The sequence below is a fragment of the Aulonocara stuartgranti genome (assembly GCF_965226115.1).
Source record: "Aulonocara stuartgranti genome assembly, chromosome: 3".
Classification (NCBI taxonomy): domain Eukaryota; kingdom Metazoa; phylum Chordata; class Actinopteri; order Cichliformes; family Cichlidae; genus Aulonocara; species Aulonocara stuartgranti.
Window position 1 is genome coordinate 40,542,915 of NC_138941.1, and position 23,256 is coordinate 40,566,170.

Below are 23,256 nucleotides of genomic sequence, written 5' to 3' on the forward strand. Positions count from 1 at the left end.
GTTCAAACCGCAGCTTGATTGAAATCCTGAGGTGGGAGTTTAAGAGAGCTCTGCATAAATGACTGCAAATTTCAATGAACAGAAGCAACACTGTAAACTGTAACTGGATCAAAATTCTTCCACTGTGATGTGAGAGACACAAAAAGGTATTTAAGTCATCGCTGTTATTGGTGGATCTACAAGCAACTGAATCATGAGGTGTGTGTAGTTTGTCACACACTGGTTCTCTGTTTCTACTCTTCTCAAATTCATTAACTAACCTGTTGTCATGCAAAGGTTGTGTGTTACTGAATGAGACCCTCTGCTTCACTTTCAGGAGTAAACCTGACAGAAGTAACCTGACTAACCCCTCAGTTTCCACTTTTTTTCTCTGCACATCTGCTCGACCTTTTTCCTCCTCCTCTGGCTAAACTCTCTGTCACCTGCTCTTTCCATTTGTCTCAGTGGACTTCTCTCCCGCACTCTGTCGACTTATCCAGCTGCTGCTCTGTTCGAACAGTGAAGGATTTGTAGATGCTGTGTGGGAATGCTTCCTGTTCCAGCAGACAAAACATTAGGCTTCAGTTACCCGTGCACTTATCCTAAAGTTTCTAATGTGTCTTATACAGATGCAATAACAGAAGCAAGTTAACTTCGGGAAAGCAGCTGCATTTTGATTTTTCATTTATCTTGCTATAAAACACAAAAGCTCTGTCTGTCTGTTTGTTTCTTTGTCCGCAAACTCCTCCTACACGATTAAGAGTTGAGCTGCTAAAAGTGGCACACAGGTACCTCCTAGGCCCCTCAAGGTCCTTATCTATATCAGACATTATGAGTTCATCATGTTGTTTAGCAACTACCTACCAGTGGGCTAAAATTACCTCTTTTTTCCTTTTTGCTTTCATGCAACTACAACGTCTCATGAATGCATTCTGTGATTTTAACTTCATGACAGTCTCAGTTTTGTCTGCAAAAGCCAAATTACACATTACAAAAGACAATGTTAGCGAGTTGCCGAGCAACCACCCAGCTGAGGGCTAAAATGACTCTTTGTTTGCATTTTTGCACCTATAACAGTGTACGACAGCACTGCGTCGTTTTCAGTCAACATGCATCATAGCGGTCAACACCACAAACAGGTCAAACAATACTGTAGCATGGGAACAAAGTTCCTTTAATTGGATTGTTCATTTTTTTATATATATATACTTGTTGGCATGGTTAAAAAATAAAACCAAGTTATTACATAGAAAATCTAGGACGTTACTGGCGTGTGCTGAGCAAGTAATGATCTTCAAAAAATTGTCTTAAAAGGTTGAATAGCCAACTATTTAAACCCTATTAAAGTCAAGAGATATTTGACTGGTTATGGGTTATAAAAAAGTCAATTGTGTTGTGTTGGGGGGGGGGGGGGGGGGGGGTAGATCTGAAGAATAAATGGTAACCTTTAATTTATTATGATTAGTAGATTGGAGGGGCCCAAACACAGGACACAAGTGGCAGAGGTCATGAACAAATGTAAGCTTTAATGGTTGAAACCCAAGTCTACGGAGATAAAACAAACCTTAAAGTAAACCAAAGGCCAAAATGAAGTCAAAAACATAGGGGAGGGGGGAAATCCAAGGTATGGAGACAAAGCAAGAACAAAGACTAACTAAACTGGAAGGACCGACCAAATGAAAGAAAAATATGAGAATGGAAATTTGCGCAGAAGATTGAACACAGGTGAAAACAGTTAGCAACGAGCAACAAAAATCAGGCAATCAGGATGGACAGACAGGAAGCAAAACTGACCCAGGACACCAAAGAAAACAGCCCTTCAAAGTAAGACAGGGAAAAACCAAAGGAGGCGCAGATATAACACATGATAAAGAAAACAAAGGGTTGATCCATAGACAGACTGAGACAGAAATTATGACTATGGTTACTGACCCTAACACCAAAACATCAGTAAACACATAGAGCAAAGCCCATCACAAAAACAACCATAAAGTAAACAGAGACTGGGTAATAAAACAAGGACTCACTGTAGAATAATCAGGAAATTAAAAGCAGAAATCCAAAACTTCAAACACTACAGCAGAAAATCTCACCAGCAGTTCACAATTAAACCTATTAAATAAGAATTCACAACAGTGAAACAAGGCCACATTTTGTGTAGCAGACATTTTTCTGGTTTTTCCTCCTGTTAGTCTCGTCAGAGCTCCTTTGAATTATTGTGGGGATCTAAAACTCCAGGTTAAGAACCACTGCATACTGCAAGTAGTTATGTGGCTTCAGTTACTTTAAAGAGTGTCCGATTAACAGTGTCTTCTCCCTGTGCTCCTTTTAAATGATACTGCATATGTCCTGTGCAGTTCTAGAGAAACTGTGGTGGTGCTCCCAGACAGCTCTATATTTTAGCCTGGGAATCAGTTGTGTTTTTGAGGTGATGCCATCTTGATGGGCAGACACTCAGAGGACACAGTTGTGTTTAATGTATGAGAAAGATGTTGCTGGTAAGTTGCAGGGATTGAAAATGCAATAAAGGAAACAAACTGTGACAAGCAGCACATTCTTTCACTCTGTTCCCTTTGTTTTGTGAACCAGTTTGGATGTCTGTTTGGAGCTGCTGCAGAATTGACTGCCAAGCATCTGCTCAAAGTTGTGTCCGGTCACAGAGAAGGATGCACATGAAACCTCTGGCAGCCATGTTGGCTTCCATTCTTCTTTCTCCTCCCTTTTCTCTCTGTCTCTGTCTGTCAGCCATTTTAATGCTGAGCTCATACAGTGTGGCTGGGCGGGGCAAGACCAACCATCGGGCTCAGCACTCCTTCTCCATGCCAGGCAGGAAGTGGCCAGGACAGCTGCTTGCAATTCAACCTGGGACTTTGTTTGGGTGACCTACATTATGACTTCTACTCTAAAACTTCAGTACCACTTCTTTGTCTCTCCTTTTTCTCGTTCTGCTGGTTTTCAGTGGTGGACAGAAACTCGCTCACTCAAACCATATCTGTGCCCAGCCAAAGAAAAGCAGATAAACTGATCGGAATTTAAAATTTGCAATCAAAGTTTTCCTCCATATCCCAAATGTGCTCTACTGGACTGAGGTCTGGTGACTGTGCAGGTCATTTGAATACAGTGAACTCATTGTCATGTTCAAGAAGCCAGTTTGAGGGTTATGACATGGTGTGTCATGTCAAAGTTATGTTATGTCTCATGAATGCATTCTGTGATTTTAACTTCATGACAGTCTCAGTTTTGTCTGCAAAAGCCAAATTACACATTACAAAAAACAATGTTAGCGTGTTGCCTAGCAACCACCCAGCTGAGGGCTAAAATGACTCTTTGTTTGCATTTTTGCACCTATAACAGTGTACGACAGCACTGCGTCGTTTTCAGTCAACATGCATCATAGCGGTCAACACCACAAACAGGTCAAACAATACTGTAGCATGGGAACAAACTTCCTTTAATTGGATTGTTCATTTTTTTATGTATACTTGTTGGCATAGTTAAAAAATAAAACCATGTTATTACACAGAAAATCTAGGACGTTACTGGCGTGTGCTGAGCAAGTAATGATCTTCACAGAATTGTCTTAAAAGGTTGAATAGCCAACTATTTAAACCCCATTAAAGTCAAGAGGTGTTTGACTGGTTATGGGTTATAAAAAGGTCAATTGTTTGAAGCATCCATCAGAAAATGGGTCCATTGTGGTCATAAAGGGATGGACATGGTCAGCAACAATACTCAGGCAGGCGGTGGTGTCTAAACAATGGTCAGTTGGTATTGGGAGGCCCAAAGTGTGCCAAGAAAATATCTCCAACCCTACAACACCAGCAGTCTGAACTGTTGATATAAGGCAGGGTGGAGCTTTTCATTCCATTTGTCTGTTTGTCTGTTGTTCAGTTTTGATGAGTCTGTTTAAACTGTAGCCTCCGTTTCCTGTTCGTGGCTGAAGCAGTGTGGTTCTGCTGCTGTAGCCCTGCTTCTTCAAGGTTCAACATGCTGTGCATTCAGAGATGCTCTTCTGCATACCTTGGTTTGTAACAAGTGTTTATTTGAGTAACTTTTCCTTCCTGTAAGCTCAAAGCACGCTGGTCATTCTTCTTCGGCGTTGATGACTTTCACCTGCGGCTCCCTGGATGTTTTGTCTCTGTAAAGAGATGGTTGTGTGTGAACCAACAATCATACACTTTCAAAGTCACAAATCAATTTTCTTCCTCATTTCGATGTTCAGTTTGAACTTCAGCAGGTGGTCAAAGGGACCATTTTTTTCTATATAGGTGTCTGAATTTTTTTAATCACTTATATCAGGAACATTTTAATAATTAATTATAGAATCGGGATCTATTATTTGGATTAAAGGTTTGAAAAATGTTTTTCACACCTTATTTCACTTGTGCTCTACCAGGTAACAATATTAGAAAGCCTTGCATCCTTTTCTCTTAGTAAACCTGGCTGTATTTCTACAAAGCCACAACTCAAAAACAGAATGAATGTAGTCACTTTGGCAAGAACAAGCGAGTATTCTGTTGATAATTTTACTATTTCTTTCCCTCTTTGATTCCAGATGAGTTTTGTTTTTACACTGACATGCTGTCATTTATTTTAAGTACATGTCCTGATTTAATGTTTCACTCCTCCAGCTTCAGCCCAACCTCAGATTTGTCACCAACAATTCCCATAAAGCGCTGAAGATTATTTATGCCGATGCTTCTGTAGCATGAAGGACAAACAAGTTATACCACGGAAGCCGCGTGGTTAACTGTCCAACTAGCAGCAAACAAGGATAATTGCAGCCTGCGGGGCCAGCTCTCTGTCGTGTACATTCAGGATACTCAGACTGTGTAATTTTGACAAACATGCTACTAAAACGGCCCCACACCCCCACTTCACCCAGGTCAGGAAGCGGTCTCTGGGACAAAGTTGCTGAATCAGACCCTCCACAAACTAACCCCCCTCCCCCCAACCTTTTGCACCCCCAGGAAGTATCTACCCTCCTCATGTCTGGTCTCTGGCTGAAGCTACAGAGGTCTGTCAGCTAATCCTCAAATATAACCACATCTGTCTCATCCTTCAAGCGCCCACCTTTTCCTTTATCCTGTAGCCCCTGTAACCTCACCTAACACCCCCCCCTCCAAACCTCCTCTTGCCTTCTCTCCCTCCCTCCATCCATCCATCGCTGACTTCTGCACAATAAGCAACATCTGGTTCTCATTTCCACAAAACCAAAACAACACAGGGAGGAGAGGAAGAGGGGAGGGGGAGGCTGGGAGGAGTCGAGAGGGAGAGGCTGTTGAGGAGAAAAGACATCCATGTGAAAAGACAGTGAGTCAAGAGAAAGAATGAGGAGCTCCATTTCTCACTGCCGGTGCAGTCGGGAGTCTTTTATGATCCAGGTGTGAGGATGTGTGTGAACTTAGAGTCACCTTGCTGAAATTTCTTACACTTCTTTTTTTTTTGTCTGTTAAGTCCCTCTGTGGTCTGCACCACGTCCTCCCACACTGTAACACTACAAAGAGTCAGCTCCTTTGGTCAGCTGTATGAAAACGTTAAGACACAGAGGAGGTGGGGGGAGGTTCAGAGAAAAACTTCCCATCTTCCACGGAAAAGAATCTGCAACTCAGCGGCTAGCAGCCCTAATTACATGGGACTGTGCTGAAGTCTGCACAAGACCCAGGCAAAGAGAGAGAGACGGAGGCAAAATGTGAGGAAGGGGGAAGAAAGGAGGGTGAGAAGACAGGCGGGGGGGGGCTTACCTCATTTCATAAATACTGAGTTTACAAGTCAAAGTTGCAGTGAATTAATGCTGACTAAACAAAGGCACAGCTGCTCCTTTTAACAGCCAGGGTTGGATTTTGTGCCGTCTCACACGTTAAAACAGATTAAGGTCAGTGCAAATCTACCAGCGCTGAAACTCAACCGTCATCTTATTGGCTTTTTAAGTGTTTCTGCATCTTCATTATCCACCTAAAAAACTTTGAGTCAACACCAAAAAGATCACTTTCCATGGGATTAAACTTCCTGCCAAAAACTCGCCTGCAGCCGGATAATCGTCTTTCCAGGCACCAGGCTTGCAGGAAGGCCCGATGAAAACCCCAGATTTTCCTTTTCCTTAGTGCATTCCCCAGGAAAAATAAAGAATGTGATTCTTTGACCATAAAGCTTACTGTTATCATCAGACCTTGTGCTTTTATAGCTTGGATTTTTCTTAAACCTTATCTCACACAAATCAGTGTTTTAGTTTGGAGCAGGTCTCCCAGAGCCACTCAGGACTGAGGGGTTTGTCAGCTAATAACACGGTTACTGCAGCGTGCCACGGTGTGAACCCCTCGCTCTGGTCCTGTATCACTGCTGCTTTATGTGTGCCAGCTCCTCCCTTTCTACTGCCAGCCCAGCAGTACTGCTCTGCGCCCAGCCTCAGACAAAATGGCGTTCGAGCCAGCTCGCGTCCTCACAGAAGAGAAATGCTGCATTCTAGTGGAAGCAGATGCACATGAGCTGAGATTTTACCACAAGGACCCACGAATGCATGACAGAGTATAAAGAAGAAACATTTTATTGCATGAGTAGAGAAAAACACAAATGACAGAGCAGACGAAAACCCATCATAAATACATCCATCATCCTGAATATCAGCATGGAATATCAGAGTTAGGATAGTCGGCCTCTAACTTTGAGATTTCTTCTTCATTAGTAGTTTCCCTTTGGGTTTCAGCAAAAGAGACTTTTTGTGCTCCTCCATTCTTTTGGCCTCCTCCTGTTTCTCCCTCCACGCCTCCATCCCTCGGTCCACCTCCGAGTTCAGCATCACAATACGTCTCTGAGGAGAAAAAGAGATGAACAGATGAGTGGGAGTGCTAAAGACGATAAGGAGGTTTTTATGTGACACTCACAGATAGAGCTTCTCTCTCTTGCCGCCTCCTCAGCTGGCCTTTCATTGGAGGTGCCGGCCGTCCATCTGTGCATATAAGAAGACAAAGTTGGCACAAAAGCAATCAGCTGGTGCAGCTTTGTCAAATAGTTTCAGGCAAAATGCATTCAAAATTTATCAGGATAAGAAGGAAAGAAACACAATGAAACTCACAAAGATCAGTATAAATTAGCATAGCTAGCTCAGTCAGTTGTACATGACCCACAGTCTCTGTGGCGCAATCGGTTAGCGCGTTCGGCTGTTAACCGAAAGGTTGGTGGTTCGAGCCCACCCAGGGACGATGCCTTTTTGCTTAGAAACACACAGAGCTACCCACTGTGCCAACCCTTTGTGAGTAAAACAGCAGACAAAAGTAGCTGCTTCTTCTGTTTTCCTTTATTTACATTTTAAATGATGTCCTGTAGATGGTCCACAAACAATACAGCTTTACAGATTTTTATTTTTCTCTATAAAAAAATATAAATACCTGCAAACGACCAATCAGGCAGATCTGTCAGAGGCCCGTACTCTGTGCCGCTTCTAGCAAGTCCATGTCTGCAAGATAACACACGCTTCAATAAACCTGGACAGTCTCGTTTTTAAATGGTTTTCAGTAGTTACACATTTAACCTGACTCCATCCCAGGTTCTTAAAAACAAAGAAAAGATGAAACATCTGCATTTCTCCTCGTACACTTCATGCTGTTGTGACGCTGTGAGTGCAAACGTTATGTGTTATAATGAAGCTGCTGCTGACGACCATTCACTCCTGCCTGTGAGGCTGCTGTGAGGGTGTCTAAAGGTCTTAATTAAAGGTTTCATCCAATCGATCAATCCACATTCAAACAGCGGAAATCTTTATTTAAATGACAGTGAACTCACTCTTTCCGCCACTTTTCTCCAGCCTGGACTCCACAAGTTGTGCTGAACTGTCTGCGCGAGTACCTCAGCACTGAAAACAACATCAAACAAACAGTCACCTACACGAGCCTGTTTAATTAGATATGTGGCGTTTACGAGCAGGTACACACACTGTTAGCATTAGCATTAGCTTTGCTCGTCAACATCACCGCGTTGACGCCGGTCACTCGCACAGGCAGGGAGCCTGGTAAAAGCAGGTTATTACAGCTATCACACTCAGCTTCAGCGATGAAACTACACACACACACACAGGGAAATATGTGAGGATAACCTCTGTCTCACCTGAGCAGCACAACGTCCTTACGGGGGCCGCCATGTTGCCTGCACAATTTAGAGCCTACCGCCAGGGGGCGCCAAAGACACGCCGAGGTCCTGTTATTCACTTTGCCCCGTCATTCTTGTTTTTACACATCCATCAGTAAAAATCTCGGTTATTATCTCAAAATGTCGAATTACTATCTATAAATAGTGACAAAATAACTTGAAATTTTGATTTATTAAACCCAAATTATATTCTTGCTACTCATGGATTATGCTTTTTTTCCCAGTGGCATAAAAAAGCTTTCATGAAAAAAGTATATATAATATATTAAGCCTCGTTTTCCTCATTTGTAATAATGTAATTTTGAAATTATGGATTTTTTTCCCCATTCAGACAGTGATTGATGGGGTTGGGAAGCTCATCTTGTAACCGGAAGGTTGCCGGTTTGATCCCCAGCTCTGTCTGTCGTTGTGTCCTTGGGCAAGACACTTCACCTACCGCCTGCTGGTGATGGCCAGAGGGGCCGATGGCCCAGAAGCAAGGCGATACGGCAGCCTTGCTTCTGTCAGTCTGCCCCTGGGCTGCTGTGGCTACAACTGTAGCTTGCCTTCACCAGTGTGTGAATGAGTAGTGGAACTGTAAAGCGCTTTGAGGGTCTCGAAAAACTATATAAATGCAATCCATTATTGTTGACAAGCAGCAAGACAATAAGACAATCTATGTGTCCAATAAAATATATACAAAAAATAAACGAATTAAATAAAGAAACTAATAAATTAATTAAATTAATTTGACACATCTGAATTAAAATACATTCAAATAAATTGGACAGTAAGGTGTACATGCATAAAAAGTAATGTAAAACATTAAAGGTGTGTTCTTTGTTTCAAATGTTTCTCAACAACTGTATTTGAAATTAGGGGAAAGCACACATGAAGTATAACGAATTAGAACGTACTTTCAGGACTGATGTTCCCCCCTAGAGATGAAAATGTGACCTTAAACGAGCACGCACAACACCACATGGTGGGCTGTGAAAGTATCCTGGTATAAAACCTTGTTGGGGCCTTTTAGTAATGAGCTTGCAAGTATGCTTTAGGTCCCCCAGCTTCCTTCACTAGCACAAAGACATGCATATGAAGTTAAACGGTTCATCTAAAAGATTCCGTCGATGTGAGGTAAACAAAGTGATTGAAGTGTACAGAGAAAAAAGGTAAAGTATGAATGTGTGGTTGTGTGTGGATTGAGGGGTCAGCATTTCATTCCACAGTTGCATAGCAGCAAATGAAATAAAGACTTACTCATATTATTAGCACTGCTAAATGTATAAAAGAACTGTTAAAACTTTGCACATGGTACATATCCCTCAATCTATGTGTGTTTAAAATGACCACAAAAAGCTGCCATACGTGTGTCTGATGGAGTCTGGTGTGTGTACTCTGTGGTGGGAACACACGGGCAACAATGCAGACAGGAGAGGGGTAAATAGTGGCCCAGCAGCTCTTTTTTCCCCCTTGGGGGCCTTTAAGAGGTTAATCCAGCTGGAAACCTTTGCATTGGGACCATCGCAGCCCACCTGTGAAGGAAAGGTGCAGCTGTAAGTAACAACCTTAATGGCTGCAGCTCATGTTGTTGTTAATGCTTCCACGCAGCATTTCTGTTTAATGTGGCACCTGTGCTTTTTCTTGGAAGTGCAGATATGTGCCGGGGAAATTGGTTACAGCACACTTTTCTTGTGTGATCACGGTTTATGGATGGCGTGGTCGTTGCTGGCATATCAAAGGCACGACAAGGTGATGAAGCAAGACATCTGGGAATGTTTAGAAGGCTGATTTCTTTTCATCCCCGTCGCACTCGCCGACTTCAAACCAGTCAGGCCTCTGTGGTCATCCCGTGGCGCTCCACGTCTGAGGAGCACCTGTTTCTTGAGTGAGTGCAACGCCACTTATAATGAGGTTATAATGGAAATGAATAGGAGGGAGATCTTTCAAAGAACAGCTTAGGTGATTTATTCATTTTTTAGCATGTCAGATGTGATAAGAGCAGTAAAAAACAGGTTTTTCGTGCTAGAGAGGTCGCAGGTTATCCAGACTGCTAATGGGAAGCTGGAAATTTTCAAATGTAAAGATGTTTGCTCATCGTGTAAAGGTTATTCCGATTTTTTTTTTTTTAGCTGATCAAAAGGTTGTAGTGTGATGTTTTGAACCCGCACAAGGTTAGCCTTAATGTGAGATCAGCTGACCCACAGCTGGGGCCTTTAAAGCACAAAAAGGAGGAAACATTGAAAACTAAGTGTCCAAAACATCAAAGGAACAATTATATTAGTTCTCTGTGCCTCCAATTTTAAGGTAGAGTATGACTACCATTGTTCATTAAACTTTTTGTGTTTGCTTTGGTAAGTGTTGCCATTTTTCTCGTTCCCTCACCCCAACTTTGCACAGCTCCCTGAACCTGCAGGTTTCTTCCTGTTAAAAGGGAGTTTTTCTTTGCTGCTGGCGCCAAATCATCACCCGTATTATTTTAGGACCTCTAACCTTATAATATGAAGCTTGTTGAGGTGACTGATGTTGCGTTTTGGTGCTGAATAAGTAATCAGAATTTGAATTTAGAACATGTTGCCTGTAAAATAAAGTGTAGGCCTAATAAGCTCATAAGCTTAAATCTCCACATTTTTTTCAGTCTTACTTTTTTTTTTTGAAAAACAAAATGCTCATAAAATCACCAAAATCAACATTTGGGGAAAGCTGGTCTTTTGCAAGAAACTTGAGGTTGTGGGGCACCTCGCAGCTGTGTTTGTTCTATTTGCAGCTACCTTTTAAGAGAAATAATACAAATAGTGAGTGATTTATATACACAGTGATGGAGATAGATGGGTCTGCACTTCACGTGCCTGTCTGTAATCATTACCGGCAGAGCACGGCCGCTCTCGCAGCTCTTCAAAGTGCTGTTTTTGTATGAACAGCACCGACACTAAGCCCTGAAGAATTTCTGTTAGCTTTGCAGACAAGTTCCCACTCGCAGCCGTGAGGCGAGCGCCAGAGGTTGCCAGAGGTTGCTGCAAGGTACTCCGGTGAAACCCGCAGGAGCTGCGATGGGCTGCGTGTGGAAGAGATCTGAGGGGCATATGTTTAAAAATAAAATAAACTGAAAGGTCAGCGAGCCTCCTGCAAACACAGCATACAGCCGGACTGTGTTTGCTGTGTTTTTTGGTGTTTCCGTCAAAGTGCCGCAAATCGGCCGGAATCCGCGCAGACTAATGCCGGGTAGTCCTGAAATAGCAGCGGGATGTTTACTCTGTATCGTCCTTGGAGAGCTCAGACACGCTGAAAAAATTTACCGGCCGCCTCACCGCGCCGTGTCCTTCCGCGCATTCCACAGGCTGGTGGTACAACAAAGTAGGCCCGTTGCCTCAACGACGCGGATCCACTTGCTGTGACTCTAATGTGCAACAACACGTGATTATAAATGTTAAACAGAGCCAGAGAGGCGCTCTGTGTCAAAACAGAGGCTTCTTAATGAACTACAAGCAACTGGGAAACATTAGGGATGTATATCCTTGAAGCTAAGAGCTTATTATTACGGTGTTGATGCATTAATGTGCAGGGAGAGCGAGGTGGTGCTTGTTCCCGCAAATATACGTGCTTTTGGTTGTGCTTTAACAGCATTAAGGTGAAAAAATAAAGAGGAAGTCTTAATTTGAAAGGTAACTAGTAAATATTGGTGTCAGCTAAAGTGAAGAAGTGTGGAAAAAAACTGCAGTATGTCACTCTTATTTTGAAGTAGACAAGTCCAAGTGGCCTACACTCTCAATGTGTATTTCAGCGTAGTCACTTTCCATTACTGCTTTGTAACATTAGGATTTACAGCTGGCGCTACAGTAAACTGCACAGGGCCGTGGTTTTGGTTACAGTCAGCCTATATGAGCACAGACAAAATGAGGGTATTTCTGAAAACAGGACTGTTTATACTGTTGGTTTGGCTTGGTGGTCATTTCACAGTTTAAGCTTGTGCCAAGCCACAACCACATGAATACGTGTGTATCCAGAGCTCCATCACAACGCTAACCTAATGGCTAGAAGCGCTTCGGGGCAGGTTAACCCTCTCAGGGGCCCCCAGGGTGGGGAGGGGGGGGGGGGGTCCTGTTTATGCTTCTCCTGGAGCCAAGTGTATTAGTCAGTGAAAGTCAAAAAACAGGCCAATTATAAAATAAACTAACATATTAAAGAATAAACGAAGACTTAAATGAAGCTAAGCAAGCATGAACATGTGCCCCTGTTTTACCACCTCATGTGCAATAGTCCTGTGGGGATGCATTTAGACCTCTTTACTTTGTTGAAATGTGATTTTTGTCCCCCAGAAAATGTGTGATTTGACCTTTAAAACACTGTAATGTACAACAATGTCACTTCCGTGGACTCATACACCAGTGCTAAAATGATCTAAGTAAAATTACTCCTTAAGTTTTTACCACTTAGCTACATTTTGAAAGCAAATATTGAACTTTTTAAACCAGAACATCTCTTTGGTAGCTTATATAAAACATATAAAGTAAGTAGTGAATTTTAGTGTAATAGCTGAAGCTACAGTTGAACAGCCTGAATAATTATGTTTACACCTACCTAATGAATTGGTACTTATTGTTTGAATAAACCATTATTTTTTTATGCATTGCTGCATGACTGATGTAAGCACAAAGATTAAACTAAGATGAATTGAATCCTATTTACTTTATTGAATTTTATTTTTCAGGAAGTGTCTAATTTGAGCATTAAAACGGTGCAGTTGTAGAAGTACGTGATTTTACTGGACTTAAACCCCAGTGGTGAACAAATAAATACAAATTAACTAAATTTTTAAGGCAAATATTGCTCTCTTTTTAAAAGAGCAGATCTCTTTGGCAGCTTATGTAATCAATAATAAAATAGCTGACTAAGTTTAGGTAGTATATCAAGCAGATCACTAGCAGCCAGAATAATTATGTTTGCACTTTAATAAATCACAGCCTATTGTTAAAATAACCTTCTTTTTTTAAAAAAAAAAAAAGTAGAGCATAGCTATATGACGGATTTAAGCGTATTTTATTGTCCAGTGCTTATAATGTAAATGCAGTGTTGAATTGTGGAGCTGCTCCCTTGACCTACTCTGATGACTACTTCCACCACTTTAGACATTACCTCAGTGGTTCCTAAGGCCTTGGGTGAGGCTGAAGTCTTCATTTAAAAAGTCAGAAACTGAATAGAAACATTTTTCAATCTATTTTGGTCTAAATATTTAGTTACAGGAAACTTTAAAACAAAAAAAACAGTTTTGGCTTGGCTCGATTATTTTTAAGTGTTCTTTTTATATTATTATGATGTTTATTAAATGTTGAGTATGTAGTTGTGTAGAGACGGTCTCGCTGGCGTTATCCTCTGTGGAGTTTTGCGTTATGAATGACGACACAGCATGTCTGGTAAAAAGGTGTTCCGGCCTTGTTGGGGGATACAAGCCGCCGTTTAAAATGCGTTAAGTCGAACGCACCACTCACACGCAGTGTAACGGTCGCGATGTTCCGCCTTCAATATAAAAGCCGTTAAACTAACGCTTTCAACACGGAGGCTATCAAATCCGATTTTGTGGCGTTGTAAACTACAAAATTGCACTTTAAACGTTACTCGAAAGCATTGTTTCGTATCTGGGACAAACCCATGCTACAAAGGAGCTCCTGTTATCCTCTTGCTTGAGTAAAACATAACACGTATCTGGAGAGGTTTATTTAGAAAAAAACGTAACCGGAACTAGCTTGGTCGCGCTTTCGTTAGCCTGACGACATTGTGGGCGAAGGGGGAGGTAAGTAATTATTTAGGGGGAAGAAAGAAAGAAACAAAGTTGTCGACTGTGCAGTGCTCACGGGGAGGGATTTTTATTTATCACGAGCGGCTCTTTTAGTCCTGCACCGGCCTGCTGGGGGTTGATTCGAGTGTAACGGCGCGCCGGTTTTCCCCTCAGTTCCTGCTGTCCTCCCAAACTTCCCCGCTGCTTTCCTACCGAGTCCCGAACAGGATTTCTCTTTTGAAAACGGGAATGATAAAAGGAGTCGAGCACAGGCGGATGGACGGAGGAGTGTAAAGCCAGTGCGGTGTGTGCGCTTTCCGTTGGCTCGCTTACAACTAAAATACGCCTTTTCTGTCATTATTTTCCCTCCTCCGAGTAACTTTCCCCCCTGAGATGAATGGCAGAAGTCGGGTGAGTCGACTATCTGCGAACAAGCGGATTTCTGCTTTTCTCGTCTACACTGGACCCACATGAAGAGGTGATAGCCTGCATCCTGCTGAACCTCTCTCTCCCTCGCTCTCTCTCTCTCCCCCCGCTTTGTGCTTCGTTAAGAGGAAATTCAAACCCCAGACTGGAGGAGATCCGCGATAGCAGCCCGAGACTTGGCTCGAGTGTATTTAAGTCTTCTTTTTAAAAACTTTAAACAGAGACCATGCAGCTGTGGAGCCACATGAGGGTCCACAAAGGAGGCCCTCTGCGATCATAGGTCCACGCAGAAGTCTCCTGGATGTCTGTCTCTCCCGTTTCCTGGCTGGATTGAATTGTGTTAGTAATTTTTTTGTACTCCAATGGATTCTTCCTCACCACAGCCTACCTGTACCTGTGGATTTACCACATGAGGGCAGCCAGGTGACTCACAGGACTCAAGTCATGTAACCACCCTGTAATGTCTTAAAAGTTTTTATTTATCTGCTCTTTTTTTGTATTTATTGTATCTGTATAGAAGGGGTCCTGCTTTTGTTTTTCTTTTGTAGCTTTGAACTAGATTCCAGGCCAGTTTTTTAATTTCTTGTTACAGATTTTATTGTAGCCGTCACAAGGGAATAACTGTAGATTTCAGTCTTTGTTCTGCTGTACGTCCACTCACACTGTATTTGAGTGCAGTACTCTGTAACATTTAAAAAAACAGAGAGAGGGGGGAGTTGCTGTAAGACTTGACTTTGCCCAGGCAGGTGTGTGTGTGAGAGGGAGCACAGGAAGGCTTAATCATGGACAGGCCGATAAGCAAGCTGCTGGAGAAGCTGAAGCTAACGGACTCGGGGAGTGTGAAATTCAACGTGTCGAAGAAAAAGCACGACTCCTCCAGCAACTCCAATAACAGCAACGCCAACACCGGCGTCCCTGTGGGCGGCAGCGGAGGAGGGGGCAGCGTTCTGCCGCTGGCTCCCAGCTCTGCAGCTGCCTCGCCCGCAAGACCTGGCCAGTTCCCGCTTGCCTCGGCAACCACAAGTGATCCATGTGTGCCAGCAAGTGGGAGAGGAGGAGGAGGCGGCACAGGAGGAGCAGGAGGAATGGGGTTGACTTCCTCTCAGCTCCTCACCACACCATCTACTTCCTCCACAGTGGGCACCATCCCCCCAGATGTTGAGCAACCACCTCACCCCTCTACCTTGGCACCGCTGAGGCGTCCTTCCTCTCAGCAGCGGGCTTCCTGCTACCTGGGTGAAGGTGTAGATTCCCACCTTAGGCGTGAGTCCGGCCTGAGTCCCGAGTGCGACCCCATGGGAGCGTTCGGCTCCAAGGTGTCCCTCAATCAACGTCGATACTCATTGGAGCTTCAGCAGCTGGTCCAACGACAGCAGCTCCTGTCCCAGCCGCCTCCACTCTCCGTCCCGCCACCATACCCTGCTGCATCGGGATATGGATCGGCGCCCAGAGGCGGCGGAGGCGGCTTGGCTGAGCCCGGCTACCTCTCTGAGCCTGAGCGGCACAAACGCCTGTCTCTCCAGGAAACCCTGTTCTACAAGCGGCTGAGCACAGGCAACGATCTGTGGGAGAGCACCCGGCCGGCATCCCTCTCTCATCCACCACATCGCCCATCTGATATGAGCGGAGGAGGTGTAGGAGGTGGAGGCCTCTTTTACCCGCCAGGGCCAACCCTGAGTCCGTGCTCATCCTTCAGCTTCCAGGAGTCTGTGCTGGTCAGCCCCAGGTCCAGCTTTGCCTCCAGCACGGCCAGCGGAGGAGGAGGAGGGAGTCCCATGGGGAGCCGCTGCAGCAGCAACCGGACCAGTGGCATCAGTCTCGGCTACGACTTGCGCTATTCTGCATCCGGAGGCCTCCCTACCCAGCAGCAGTCCCCATCTGTGCCGACCGGAGGCTCTGCAACTGGATACGGAGTGCCGGGCAGGGCCGGAGTGACCTCCGTAGAGGCCTGGACTCAGTACCTGGAGGCAGGGATACGTTCAGGTGTGTACGATAGCCGTCACTCCTACCCGCCTGCGGTTGGGAGTCCCGCAGCAACGTGTTATCAGACAGCTCCAGATTGGTGGGAAGAGCAGCAAGCGGGCGTACGAGGCAAAGATCCAGGCACGATGGGAGAGAGGGCCCGATACTCAGACCTGCCCGGCACCCGATACCAGGAAGAGCTGACCCGACTTCTGCTGAGAGATGCTGCGCTGGAGGGCGATGGGCTGCTGGAGGGCCTGATGCTGAAGGAGCAGGCTCTCAGCCTCACGCCTCACGCCAAATCGGGCGTCACGCCAGCAGGAGGGCTGGCCAAACCTCAGGAGGAGCCAGGAGCCTTGCCTGGGAGAGAGGCAACAGAAAACCGGCAGGAGTTCTTTGGTGAGATCCTTATTTTTTTTTTTTTAAATTTTATAAATTTATTTTGCAAAACAAAAAGTAAAAGAAGCAAATCAGTGGGACTGGATGGAGATGGGCAGCTGTGTTTAACTTTAAAAACAGTAAAATCACATCCCTAACCCGAGCCAGCAGCCTCACTGCTCATCCGTCCCCACGGCGTCCGCCCCTCACTGTGTTATTACTGTTGTCCTCACCGCCTGGTGTCGGATCACAGGTTTCTCTCTAAATGAAAGGGTTGTATGGATGGATGGACAGATTAATAGTTGAAAGAGTGTGTATGGATAGGTGGATGGTGCCACAGAACCTGCAGAGACATGCAGGGTCATAACACACAAAGCATTAAAGGAGTGGAGAAGGGGAGGGGGGAGGAGGGGAAAGAAAAAAAAAAAAACATCAGCCAGGCTTCAGAAACCGAGATGCAGACAAGTAGACGTGTTTGACCGGAGAGAGGAAAGAAAATCAGTGCGCTAAAAGTTACGCACGGTTGTCAGCTGATGTTTGCACATCTTGCCAATTTGCCACAGTGGTGGTGCGCACAGAGGGCTAATGCAGCGGATCTGCACGCCGATTAAAGTGCAAAATTCTGCTGTAACACTCAGACATAAATTACATGGTTCCATATAAACACAGCTCCAGCCATTACTGAGTCACACAAGATTAGGGCTCCAGTTCTCTCAGTGTGCCAGTGTGTGTGTGTGTGTGCGCGAGCGTGTGTGTGTTAGGATGGCTAGATGAATGTGCGTATGTCTCTGTGTGTATATTGTTTCTTTGTGGCAGGGTGTGTCCCCCCCCCCCCCTTTGAGTGACTTCAGGCCACAGTAACGCAGTGTGTGTGTGAGTCATGTGTATATGTGTGTGTGTGTAATGCTGCCTTGGCGTGTGCAGGGGTGGTGTGCTGTAGCCTGTTTTTCAGCTCAGGTATGTGTGCCTGGAGGGGACATACAATACTGTATTCCTCTCAGCCATTAGCGAGGAATCAGAAGCTCTGAGCCGTGAAGACAGACGCCCTGAGCTCAGCTCGGCAGCACACACCTGTGTTCAGGTGTAAAGCTGAACAAAATTAAAAAAAAATAAACGCAGTAATAATGAAAAAAGAAAGTACAAATGGAAGGAGAGGAACATAAACTGAACAGATGTCGATTTATAGCTTTTAAGCTTCACTGTTTCACGCTCATTTTGTACATGCTCAGAGTTTCCAGCATGGAGGGCGGCATGTGTGCGAGTGTGTGAGCCAAAAGTTCAGGCTGCTATAAATGCGTTTCAGCGAGTGTTATTTTATTTTAATAGGATGTGGCTCAGAGCATAGAAAGCTTCTGTTTGTCAGGGGCAGTCAATCAGAAAAAAGCAGGAAGAGGATGAACTGAGGGGCCACACAGACCCAGTATAAGATAAGTAAGGATTATTTTGCGCTGTGACTCATGCAAAGCTGCTCTAGTAGAGTCCTATAATTAAAACAAAATGGAAATAAGAATAACAGGTCCACCTTAAATACCTTATATTGTCTCATGATGTGAAAAGAACAAGGTGTAGTCACACAAATGTAGTCATGCGATGTGTCTATTGATTAGTTTTAAGTCATGAAAGGAGAGCAGATGTAGTTCAAAGTGTGACATTTGTCATTTTCTTTGGTATCAACTTGACTTTTGTGCCCCTAGTGAGCTTTATTTTGAAAAACCCTTTGTTTTTAAACCCTAAGTTCAGTCTTCTCTTTTCGTTCTTTTCAGTGAGTAATGTCAACCCCGCTTTCTTTCCATCTCTTTCTATATGCAGCCGTTTTCATACATTATATTTAAAGTTTCGGCTCTTTGGTTTTTGGCTTTGGCACCGGCTCATGCCTCTTCCTAAATATCGGAGGGATTGTCCAAGCTCGCAGAAGCAGGGTGTAGGAATTCTTGATTTGTGTGGCACTCCCTGAGCCACATTAGAAAGGAGAAGGGGGGGAAAAAGCTCAGACCAACCCTTAAATTGATCACAGAAAGAGTGATGCGCAGGCCACCACATTTCTGCTTTACATATGATTGTGGAATGAGGTTGGAGACAAACAGGCTCATTTTTGAAGCTTTTTCACAGAAGTAAAACTGATTACTTGCATTTCTTTTTTTGTAGGTCCATTTTGCTTGGTTATCTTCAGTATTTCAGCCCCCAAAAATGCCACCAAGCTTCTTGTTTCTTAGCCACTGGCCAGCAATTTAAGGAAAGCTGCACAAGCGTTAATTTCTATTAATTTTGTCGTTGCTTGCTTTGTAGTTTTGGCCCCCAGCATGGTAGGGGGAGGGAAAAATGGCTATGATGTTAAGTCTCCAAATTGCTCTTAATGTGGGGGGTTTAAGTTTAAATTTAAAGGTCTCGGTCTCCAAACTCCAGAAGAAAGAATCGTCTATGTTCTGGAAAAGCTGCCAAGAAGTCAGATCCGGCGGAGTTTCCCTTTAATAACAGAGAGGCTCGGCAGACACTCATGAGTGGATGAGCAAACAGGCTGGCATGGGTAACGAGGTTTTAACTGTGTGAAAATCCCCTAGGTGGTGCGAACGAGAGGATTTACAAGTGTTGACACTTTGTGTGGAGTTGGATTTCAGACACATTCTCCAGGAATGCGTCGTAAACAGAGCGCTGAGAGCCCCCGCCGAGCCATTGCTCCCGACTAAATGCGAGTTTGTGTCCCGGCAGGAACCTGCGTGAAGTGTGGGAAAGGAGTGTACGGGGCGGATAACGCCTGCCAGGCTCTGGAAAACCTCTATCACACTCGCTGCTTCACCTGCGTGTCCTGCGGTGAGTACGGCTTCCCCCCACCCACGCACACAGACACACACACACCTGACCAAACACAGCAATGATGATCAGGCTTAATGATGAATTTGTGCCACCGCCACACCTTCTGCAAACGCCCTCTTCGAAGCATTTACCACAAAAATGTGGAGATTTAATTATGCTGAGTCACCTCTGCCCCCATCTGCAGGACGCACCCTGAGAAACAAGGACTTCTACAATGTCAACGGCTCTGTGTACTGTAAAGAGGATTATATGGTAAGAGTCGAGGCCGAGGCTTGTTTTGTCATCCGCCTCTCTCACACACAAACACACTCAGACGTGCTCGGAGTCGGTTTGGGGGGAATCGAGGTTGCGATATTAGTAATCTCTTTGTTTTAATTACAGTTTTCGGGATTCCAGGCGGCTGCGGAGAAGTGTAGCGTGTGTGGCCACCTTATTCTCGAACAGGTGAGGGCTCTGTGTGAGTGTGTGAGAACCAGCACACCAAATACCTCCCAAACATTTGGAAGAACTCAGAAGAAACGCTCTAATCTTTAATCTTCCTTTTAGTTATTTACATCCAACGTTTCCCATAATGTTTTCGAAGAATCCCTCGGAGAGTAGAGAAATTCAGTGACGTCCTTCTGTTGGCTGCTCGTTGGTTTCCCACGACAGATTTTCACTGGAATGTTTGCCTTGGGTTTTTGATAAAGGGAAAAAAATGGCTCTGCAGTGATTATCTTAAAACTTTTCACCATATTTGAACCACATAATACCCATAATATAAATAGCAGGCTGTCACTGTGTCTGTGATCCACAAGCATTATTTTCTGCATCAGTGGCTCGAAAACTTGTTGGTGCAACAGTGTTGAGAGGGGAAAATGCATTCCTGCTGGACTTGGGAGTTTAATTGGAAACACTGCTGCTTAAAGTATAACATTCAAGTTAATAAAGTTTATTCTTTTGTCTCCTGTTGAACGCTGTCTGGTCTCTGCTGGATTACTGATTGAAAGTGGAGGATGTTGGCAGGACAGTGTGGTAATGCTAAACCTGTTATTACCTGAGTCTGATGCTCTTTTTGGCTTTATGGGAAGTCCCCCCTCCCCCTTTACTTTTTAAATATGGCACCAAATCACTCGAGACTTTAATGCATTACAGAAAGAAAACCAGTAATCATTTATGTGCAAGGGATTGACAACAATGGGGGCAAAAAACCTCACTTTTAACTGGAAACTGTCCCCAAGTAGCTAGAAAATGTAACTTCAGGGTAAACAGAAGAGCCACGGTGCAAAGGGAGCTGGAGTAGAGGGCTGTGACAGGATGTCATCATTAATGGCTGTACTGTTTAGCTGGCTGTGTGAGTCTTTGACTGGTGGGGGGAAAAATCACTGCTATTTGAAAATACTCAGAACAGCTTCAAGGTTTGTATTCTTTTATTTGTTTTTTGAGCAACCAGATTGTAAGTTCTGGTCAGAGACATGTTTGCTTTTGATGCCATTAAACTCAAGATGAGGGAGATATCGTCAAAGCTGGGCGGCCTACATCAAATCTGATGTAGTCTGTTTTGATGTAATCTGCTTTCTTTGGAGGAAGAAGAAACGGAAGACTAGAAAAAGTAAAACCTAACAAAATTTTCTCTGTTCCTTTTATGCTCCGACACACACACACATCCTTCACAATAGCCAACCACTCCCTTGCAGTTGGTGGATCCTTATCCAGCCTTTGATATTTTTATTTTTGAACTTAAATCTTAGATCTGGTTGTTCTCACCCTCAGATCCTGCAGGCTCTTGGGAACTCGTACCATCCCGGTTGTTTCCGCTGTGTGGTGTGCTCCAAGGCTCTGGATGGGGTGCCTTTCACCGTTGACCAGCACAGCAAAATTTACTGCGTTGCAGACTACAACAAGTGAGTATTGTACCCGAGCACAAAACGGTCAGACTGGAGCCTTTGCTGGACAAATCCTGGTCCCTGGGCCTTATGTTTGACACTCCTGCTATAAGAGCTTCAGCTGTTCTGTACTGAAGATGTTATGAAGTTTGCACATTTAACATTTTGCAGAATGTGCTGCTGCTTAAAAATAACCGCTCCTGTGTCTCACTGCAGGACTTTTGCCCCGAAGTGCGCTGCCTGTTTACAACCCATCTTGCCTACTGAGGTGAGTAACGCTGACCTATCTCGTACTGTTCCTCTTCCTACCATTTAAGCTCCCATCTGGTTAAGCCTTCCCTCCTAGAAGGCCCCATCTGCTCTGATTGGTCAGCTGGCCTGGTTAAAAAATGAGCTGTGGCTTGCACTCATGAACCGTGAGTGTAGACACTGCCCTCTAAAAGCTGCTGTGTCACAACACTTCGGATTCAGCGGTGTATGTTTGAACCAGAATCTGTCCCACAGCAACGAATTAGCATGACTGTGTTCATAATTTACTTTGTTTTGGGCAGTTTTCCAAACTTTACACAGCAGTGTGACACAGAACAGGCAGGAAAGTACTGGAAATGTGGCTCTGCTGACCTCTGTTTGCTGTTTCAGGGCAGTGAAGACATCCTCAGGGTCGTGTCTATGAACAAAGACTACCACTTTGAGTGCTACCACTGTGAGGTAAGTGACGACTTAACGTTTCTGACTTCGTTTTGAAGCGAACCCACAGCTGACCTCGCCCCGTCTCCTCTCTTCCACCCTCAGGAGTGCGGCAAGCAGCTCTCCGATAAGCCCGGCTCGCAGTGCTTCCCTCTGGACTCCCACCTCCTCTGCCACTCGTGCCATGTGAACAGAGTGTGCGCCACACATAACGTCCCCCCTCACAACACACACTGATCGGCTTCTATGCAGCTGTAGATTTATTTTTATGTAAAAGCTGGTCTTAATATGCTGTCCATCCCCCTCCCATTCGCTCTTTCTTTACAACAAACCTGCTGAGATTGAGATGTTTTCACACTTCACCTTTATTTTGTCTGACTTGGATCAGTTTCTGATTGCCACATGTACTGCCTGCTGTACTTCTTGTACTATTACTGTACAACAGTTAAAAGGGAACAGGAAAACTACTGCTTTTTTAATTCTTTACCCTAATGTGGCTACTGTTTGCTGTAGAGAAATGAGGGATTTTTTTTGTTTTTGTACATACATTATTGCTATCAGAAGTTTTGCACTTAAATTTGACTTTACTGTAAGAGATTTGTTACGTGAATCTGTACAAGTTGGAAAACACATTACTGTAATGATTATGTTGTAATAAATATTTTCTCTGCTCACACAGATTGTGTAGCTAGGTCAAAATTCAAAGAGGAGTCATCGTGCTTTCTTGTTTCGTGTCTGTTTTGGCTGCTGCCTGTCGGGGTCACCACAGTGGATCATCTGCCTCCATCTCTAATATCCTGAACCTCCTCTGAGATATTCTTTTTGCATCCTTTGTCCCATATGTCCACTCTCTGCACGTCTAAACCATCTTAAGCATGTCTCTATAATAACTTTGTCTCCAAACTGCTCACCCCTCCAGTCCATTCTGCTCACTACCAGTGAAAATGTTAACACCTCCACCTTGGCCTCCTGTCTTTTTGTCAGGAGACAATGACACTGACCATACATCATAGCAGGTCTCATTACAATCTTGTAAACCTTGTCACAAATCACCGGACACTCCTCTACACCCACTCCACCTGTCTTGTGCACTGTCCATAGCTTTGAACGATTGACTCCAGGTATTTAAACTCACTCCCTCTACAGGTGTTAACTTGTACAATTACAATGTCATCTGCAGTTAAGAGTCCACAGACACTCCTGCCTGACCTCTCAAAGCAAATATCACATCTGTATAGCTCCTTTTAAGTATGA

General features: G+C 44.3%; 2 protein-coding genes across 2 annotated transcripts; one reads left to right on the plus strand and one right to left on the minus strand.

The window, feature by feature from the left end:
* Positions 1–6,507: 6,507 nt before the first annotated feature.
* mrpl52 (mitochondrial ribosomal protein L52) lies at positions 6,508–8,156 on the minus strand. The gene is made up of 5 exons (XM_082528246.1): positions 8,080–8,156; positions 7,759–7,828; positions 7,365–7,432; positions 6,861–6,925; positions 6,508–6,787 (listed from the first exon to the last, which is right to left on the minus strand). Exons 1-5 carry the CDS (start codon positions 8,111–8,113, stop codon positions 6,635–6,637), a joined length of 390 nt encoding a protein of 129 aa, XP_082384372.1. The 5' UTR covers positions 8,114–8,156; the 3' UTR covers positions 6,508–6,634.
* A 5,419-nt stretch (positions 8,157–13,575) lies between these two features.
* On the plus strand, positions 13,576–22,707 carry ajuba (ajuba LIM protein). The gene is made up of 8 exons (XM_082520109.1): positions 13,576–16,660; positions 19,346–19,447; positions 19,635–19,702; positions 19,832–19,894; positions 21,203–21,333; positions 21,532–21,583; positions 21,955–22,023; positions 22,108–22,707. Exons 1-8 carry the CDS (start codon positions 15,082–15,084, stop codon positions 22,237–22,239), a joined length of 2,196 nt encoding a protein of 731 aa, XP_082376235.1. The 5' UTR covers positions 13,576–15,081; the 3' UTR covers positions 22,240–22,707.
* Positions 22,708–23,256: the final 549 nt, after the last annotated feature.